Below are 8,048 nucleotides of genomic sequence, written 5' to 3' on the forward strand. Positions count from 1 at the left end.
TGTACATAAATCAGTGTGCTGCAGATCAGTAAACTGTACACCAGAATGTATGGCAGTTAATTACAGGATGGAGATCGTGAAGCAGTTCCAGCATGATAATTTAGTTCACCAGCATCGGGTGTCTGATACGTTGATACTATCTGTGAATAGACATACAATTTTAAAAGATGCATGCAATAATGTAGAGGTTATGCAGGGAGTATGGCAGCATCATGTGTATGCATAATTAACTTGCATATGTGCCATTTGGAGTACTAGTGAAGTACAACGGTGTTCAAGTACTTCCCTGAGCTTATAGATGAAGAAAAGGAAATATGAGTATATAAAATGAAAATTGTAGGATGTGCCAAAGATTTCTACTGCGTTATACAGTAAGAGTGACATTGCTGGTACTGCTGAATCTTAGTGTTGAATGGACTGGTTGGTCTGTTAACTCTGCTGTAATATATCCATACATGCATAATAATCTAGTTCTTGCCATCAGCTTGTAAAATGAGAGGTTTAAATGGGCTTAAAATTTTGTTAAACGGCTGGTAGTCAGCAATGTAGTTTAGCCACTAACAGTGGGAGAGTAAGACAGAAGAATCGTCTTCTTCTTAGCATGCTGAAAGCTCATCATTGATGGCTTGATGCCACTAAAAGTCTGGGTATAGCTACTAAAAAGATTGGATCCTACATAACCTCTATAATTTTATACTTCGCTGAATATTGTAGCCATGTTTTATGCTGGAAGCTGGCTATTTGTATAACTATCATGAAATATAATTATTCAGTGGAAGCTACTTAGCTGTGTAGTAAAATTATGGATTTAAATGTTTTCACTTAGTTGTGTATTCAGCTTCATATTTCAGTGATCCCTAGCTAAGCATTATTCATACGTAATATTCATTATATCTACCTCAATTCTTGGAGTACTATGCTCATCTGCTAAACGCCTCATGAAAGCCACCTGATTTGATCGGTTAGTTTCAATTACAATAATATTGCCCACTCGCAGACCTTGGATTTCCTACAACAACATTCATATTTTAAGCATTGTCACTTCCTACTACATGTATATTTACTTCTTGATGATTAGCTCTTGCTTTAGAGACATGTGAACACAGCAGTATACCAGGAAATACAGAATCAACTTTATCTAAAAAATCCTCCCAAGTGATTTCTTTCAAATCGTTATGGTGTGGTATCAGGCAGCGCTTTACAGGGCTGTTGGCTTCCTTTGAGCTAATGAGTGAGTTATTCAAACACTGATACTCATTCTTCTCCATGTAAAAGGCATTATCCACACCTTGCATGGACATTATGGGCATTGTAAAAACACAAAATACTGTACTATACAATAGTTAACTGCATTGGTAAGTACAAGTGAAAGCTAAATGTATGACTGGAAACTATAACTCACTGATGGCAGTGATGGTGCCACTGAGATCCGTGGAAGTGATTTTATCAACATGCTGTTTCTTTGCAGCATTACTAGAACCTACAAACAAGCAGATACAACATATTATTGCAAAACCCATACAGATAATACTACCCCCTGTATTGTCTCAGTGGCTAACGGCTCATAATATACAGGTTAATTGATACTAGCATGCATATAAATGTAACACTTCTAACACATTTACATGCATACCACAAGTTCTCTTCCGTTTTCTACCAGCATCACATTGCTCAGCTGAGTTGTGATGTGTATTCCCTACACAAAACAAAAATAGTAATAGTCAATCTCCATACAAGCTAATTAATGCTGAAAGTATACATGGTGCACTAATTTATTATGGGTGTACAGTATCCTATGTCCTTTGGGAGACTGTAAAATATTTTGAAGCCTATACACTTCACGGGGGTCCAAACCATACCGTTCTTTTTATTAATAACGTACTATTGCCAATCTGGTGTCAATGTCTTTTAAAGTATGCATCATTCCTGAAGCAAGGTACATGCATATTATTGTTATTGAGGATCATTCATGCATATGTGGCTCAATATCTAGTAGAGGATAATTAGGCAACAAAACATGGCCACTAAAATACTATAATGTGTGAAATAATCATCTATTATCAGTAGAATGAAAGATTATGCACCTATTTATTTGATGAAACATCAAATAGCGTAGAAGCACAGTAACGTCGTAGGCAGACTTTCTACATACTAAAAACAAAGTCACTAGAGTTTTCTGCTGTGATAAAGATTTTTTTGCTTTACAACACAGCGAATCTATACTATCATGATACTAACAACCTGAAGATTACAATTTTGTTCTCGTAATAAGAATAGACAGATAAACAGTACAGTTTAGGCTACCGTGAAGGTGACTTAACTCACTCCCACAGGCTTCAATACATTTTAAAGGACACCAGACATTGCACAATTGCAATTATTAACCACCCCATTCCTTAGTCCTTATGTGAAATCATGGTATTATAGTACTCTGCTGTATCTGTACAGGAATACTCAGGAGCCTTACATATACACAAGTCTGTTACCTTGAGTTAAATCCTTTGACTTTTGATCAAAATCTTCAGTATCACCCATTTGCATAGAAACATAATGCTGTCCAGCTGCTTTGTGTTTCAGCAGATTTTCATTGTGATTGTCAATTGTATTATGATTAGTTGTGGATGTAGTTGGATGATCTACAGTGTGAGACACACAGTTATATGCTGTACTCTGTAAGTACATGCTGCAAGTACAAAAATATTAAATTTTGCTCAGGCAAAATATACCTGTGGTGAGTGGCTGCTTCCTATCTTTAGCAGCTGTAATAAATGACAAGCACCAAGTAAATGGCTATAATAATATTAATAATATACACAAGTAATTATACAGGTATTTGTGACCAACACAAGTTCATGATCACCATTTACCAGCTGAAATTAGAAAAAGATTCTATGGCCTAGAGGCTTCAATGAATCAAATAATTTAAGTAAATCCATACAACTTCCACTGAATCCATACAACTACCATGTAAGGGTAGCTACACCTACTCTATGGAATTCTCTGTACACTCTATATCATATATATCCTACATGTAAAAGAAGTGTCTTGTTTTTGGATTTCCATTATCCATCCCTCAATGCAGGAGGCAAAGAATATTATGTGTTAAAAATTGATATACAATATATTAGCAAGATGCATTACACATGCCTTTGTTAAATGGAAGTTTCTTATCTGTGCTGGGACCATGTTTTATAATAGCATACAACATTAGCAGAGCGTAAGTGTATATAGATCACAACCTTAGGTTTATTAAAAAAATTAAAACTGCATGGCTATTATACATACGTACAACACCATGTTAAGCTTGCATGCTTGGACTTTTACATATATAAAATTGTGTGTTGGCCTCAGGTGAACAGTAAATTACACAAACTTTCATACTTGCACCCTTGGAAGATATTTCTACACATTGTCTATGTATGCAGCAATGCTTCTGTACTCCTTTGCCTCCAAACTTTGGCTTATCTTTACATGGTTTGCAAGTTCCACACTCCTCTGCAAGGCATCTACTACATTTTCCACATCTTCTTTTCTGCTGCCTAGGGTCTATTGTTATTACAATTAAATCCATCTGGTTATGTATGCTGTGTCTATTGAGAAACTTTCTACTTACTTGGACATTTCTTGAAGTCTCCACTGCTTTCCTTTTCGCCTTTGTTAAACATACATGCCATCTTATTCAAACATTTTAATTGTATATAAACCTTCATCTATGCCAATGTACTGTTACTATATATGCACAGCTATAAATGTCTGGTGTGGTTATACATACTGCCATAAAACAGTCTACCTAGAGCAGACGTATATTAGGATAGTGCAACAACTTCATGCTAGTGTTATTTCAATTAAGGCTTTCACATGCACCCATATGGTTGATTTTGCTAAATCACAATAATTATTTATGTTATGTTTTATTGTATAAAGCTACTTAACCACATTCCTTTCTGTAGCCAAACATCTCAGTACGGTTACCATATTTACTTGCACCTTTGAACAGTTGAAAGGTATTCAACATGCATCATTTTTAAGCATAGAGTGGTGGTCAAATTTGCATAGTCATCGTATCGATTTTATGAATAAATACCATGACATTTAGCCAAGTATAAATACTGCATAATCTCGAGTACTATAATATAGTACTAGCAAATTAATATCATATGAAGATATCAAGCCTATACATTACGAATTGCAATTTCTGGGTTTAAAATATTCTGAGCCTTTGCTCTTCAATGATCAGCATTGTTCTTAATGATCTGCATGCTTACATCTTAGCACCTTACTTCTGCTTGTACAGACAGTTGCAGTTTTTCTTCAACTGCAACTTTTTTGGCATAACTGATATTTATCATATTAAAATTATTTGGTATATTTGCACCCCAATTTGGTTGCATATAGGCACAATAATATTATCAATACAATATTGTTTATCTAATGAAGCTACTATTATTTATTTATTATTATCGTGTGAGACCCCCTGTAATTTATACAGGTCTGTGAACACTAGGGATGTGCTGGAGAGGGTTCAAACACTGTGGACAGACACACAAATTAAGAGCTGATGTGTGGTATGTCTGTTTTGTGAAATTTCAACCACTGACTGGTGGTCTGGTTCCTTCAATTTCCACTAGTCCATTTTGAAGCCTATTTCTTGCCCACCCCACCACTTTTTAGGACTTGTGATACAGTACAACACTGGGGGAGGATTTCTGCAGTAAAATTCGAGTTTTGGTAATTTTCTAATATTCTATATCTGGCTGCCTGTAAGAATTTTCTTGTTGTTAATGCTGCATTTGATGTTGGATGAAATAATATTATTATTGTATAATAATGTGTATATATCAAACAAACAGTAGTTCAGTGGCATTCTGATTAAGTTATGAATTTGATCACATGCAAGTCTAGACATACTCTATGAATACTATTAAGGAAATGGTTTAGCTAATTGGCCATAATTATTAGATAAATGGTTTGGGAAGTGAAACACTCAAGCAGGTGCTTACACATCAAGACAAATACTAGAAAGAGCCAGCTAACTAACTCTTTATGCTAAAATGCAGTTGCCATTGCATGCATGGCATGGCATGGGTAGTTGTATGTGAGCTATTATATAATAGCTATTATTTCGTGCCTCTGGTTCCGTTCAACACGAAATTAGTTAGCTATAAAGATGACTCGAAAATACATGAATGCATGTACTTACGTCTCTTGTTATCATCTGTTGCACAGAATAGAAACACTTCGCCACTCTTAGGTTTAACTGGAGGAAGTTCGGAGCAACGCTGTAATGAGTTGACTTCGCACTGCAAGATGTCGTACGCCTCGTCACAATCTATCGCTTTCTTTCTCCCTGACATTAGAGGCTCAACCAGAAACTGGTCACTTCCAGCTTTACTAGACATGCTCTCTAGTTGTAGACTCCTACACATTAAGTGCACGTGGTCGTGGAGATGCGCAACCCACAGGTGACTAAGGGGTAAGGTGCGCTACTCGTGCGCAACCCAGCTTAGCGGTGGACTGGTCCGTTAATTATACTTTACGAGTATAAAACACGGACTGGACCTGCGCAATGCTACAAATGTACTGGTCCGCTGGTCCGGTCCGGTCCGTAAATTATACCCTACCGCGTATGGTACATACCATATGCGTATACGCGTACGGTACAAAATACGCATATGGTATAGAACAGTAGCAATTGAATGGAACCTTTCCTTAGAAACTAACCAAGTTTTAGGAGCATTCACAAAATAGCCAAAAGCAGGTCCCTTAATACAGAGCTGGTTCCACCAGATGAGCAAGTCCTGTATACTGCCACAAGCGCAAGCATCATCAGCATACCAGACCTGGTCCACTGTCCCATGAAGTTGATTGATTAAAGGCACTGTAGCAAGGGCATACATAGGCATAGCTAGTGGGTCTCCCTGTGTAGTACCCTCCTCTGATAAAATAACCTCCCCAGAAACAAGCAAAGAGGCTGGAGACCTATAAATATTGATCAGAATAGTGGAAAGTGGCGGGCACAGTTGTCTGATGTTGTGTAGAGCCACCAAACGGTTCAGCGAGTTAAAGGCATTGGAGGCGTCCACCAGCAACACAGCCTTAGTGCTTCCTTCCTAGCTCCCCGTGCTTCTAGCTCCCAGAGCTACGGGGAGCTAGGAGCAGCCTCAGAGCGGCTGCTCCTAGCTCCCCGTGGGTCTCCCCGTGCTTCCTGTTCTAGCTCCATTGTTGACTCTCATGGAGCTAGAACAGGTCCAGAAGCTTCGTCATCAGTAAACTGGATGGTAAAAGTTATATCTTCACTAGAGTCTAGTTCGTAAGCAAAGATGCTGGGGCCAAAGCCGTCTGGCTGAGATGATTCCAGGCACCAGTAGCGGTGATGGTTTGTGGTTGTGGTCGTACGGTAGTGCTGATGATTAACAGGCAAGCTAACAGTGTAAAGAGGCTGTCTAAAAATGAATAGAAGCCGTCCCAGAACTTCGTGCAGAAGTTATATTCTAACAAGGGTAAAAAAATAATAGGCGTGGATCAAGGAATGCCGCACTGGCCTAGTATTAGCTAGCCGCCGGCATTTTTACTAGGCTATCCACGACTTATCTGCAGCCTATCAATACCATTATCCTCTTAGCCACACAATGTTCAACTAGACACCACTACCCTTACCACTTCATCCAGGTACTTCATTACCAGATATTTAGTACATTTTTTGGTCGTGTGCATTAGTGTAGACAACCTGTGTAAAATATTCATATAATACAATCACTTTTGAATGCGATGTTTTTAAAGCTATGCATATGTTGCAATAAATGTCTAATGATTGAAACCAACACATTCCAAAGGGTTTGAAGCCATTTAGTCCCTAACCACGATATTATCTTGCACTAACCTCAAAATTTGCTTCCACTTAGTACACTTCAAAGCCATACTGTGTATGTGGTGTGTGTCTGTGTCTGCATGGTTTAATCATGGCACATTTATACCTCATAAATTAGAGTGTTAACCACATCAAAGGGATACTCGAAATAACTGTTTGTGTGCTTTAACTTTCTCAGTTAAGGAACATTGTGTGAGATATAAACTGTTTGTTTCTTACAATTTCTGTTGTAATTTACAAGTACATGTTCCTTTATAGCCTGCAGGTGGTCTATACAAAACCATTCATCCGGAAGCCACAAGTCACTGACTAAACTGATGATTGTTTCTAATGTGCATGCATGTGTGCATGTTATTGCATTTTTAAATTAATTGAGTTGATTGACTATAATTATTTATTATTATTTATTACAGGTAATTTATAAGGCTAAACAGCCTGTTACACCTGATCAACAGGTAAAAAAAGTACAAGTAGACTAATTACATACATTTATACATAGTGTTAGATGAATATTGGTCAATCAATTTCTTATAATGTAGCCTGTATCACAACGCGTACGCCATAAGTGTCTTGTCCTGGATGAAGCTGGTCTATCACATCATACTTCAGTCGTTTTGCTTTGTTATTATCGCTAGCATAACTAGTCGAGCAATTTTTGGTCCAAATTTACACCAGATTTAACCTTAGATGGGTAAATTCTCAAAAAATCTTCTGTGGGGGCATGCCCCCAGACCCCCCTAGACAAGAGCATGCTAAAGCATGCTCTAGGTTTTGCACTGTGTACGTGCATATATGCTCAAAACTCCTTACTTTAAAACAGCACCCATCATAGTCTGCTGATTTTATTACAAGCATTTTCTAGTTTGATGTACGTGATTTTAATATACCCTGAAAAGTAGACTATCTCATTTGGCGCCAGTTTCAGCTAGCTACTACTTTCGTAGTTTACTTGCTGGAGAAAACAGAACACCTATGATTAGTTGGATTGAGCTTTCTAAGTAAGGTCAGTGCTGGATTTGCCTATTAATGACGAATGACGTTGGCAATACGTCATAGACTGAAGCAGTTTCTAATTTGTTGGAGCACCGCTGGACATTTATGGACGGCCTGGAACCATAAGTAGATGGCTGTATTTAGCGAAGGTTTTAGCCTACACGTTAATAATAAGGTGAAAATGATT

The 8,048-nt window shown here is 37.7% G+C and overlaps 1 protein-coding gene across 2 annotated transcripts; it reads right to left on the reverse strand.

Annotated features, from left to right (window-relative positions):
- LOC136262558 (uncharacterized) lies at window positions 1-3,935 on the reverse strand. 2 transcript variants are annotated; one of them, XM_066056876.1, is made up of 9 exons: window positions 3,614-3,935; window positions 3,382-3,546; window positions 2,727-2,759; window positions 2,487-2,636; window positions 1,634-1,696; window positions 1,403-1,480; window positions 1,065-1,288; window positions 899-1,009; window positions 1-140 (listed from the first exon to the last, which is right to left on the reverse strand). In XM_066056876.1, the coding sequence occupies exons 1-9, from the start codon at window positions 3,708-3,710 to the stop codon at window positions 57-59; spliced, it is 1,005 nt and encodes a 334-aa protein (XP_065912948.1). In that variant the 5' UTR covers window positions 3,711-3,935; the 3' UTR covers window positions 1-56. The 2 variants fall into 2 exon arrangements, with proteins under 2 accessions (XP_065912948.1, XP_065912957.1); XM_066056885.1 differs by having other exon boundaries at window positions 3,382-3,571.
- Window positions 3,936-8,048: the final 4,113 nt, after the last annotated feature.

Source organism: Dysidea avara, chromosome 1 (genome assembly GCF_963678975.1).
Source record: "Dysidea avara chromosome 1, odDysAvar1.4, whole genome shotgun sequence".
Taxonomy (NCBI): Eukaryota; Metazoa; Porifera; class Demospongiae; order Dictyoceratida; family Dysideidae; genus Dysidea; species Dysidea avara.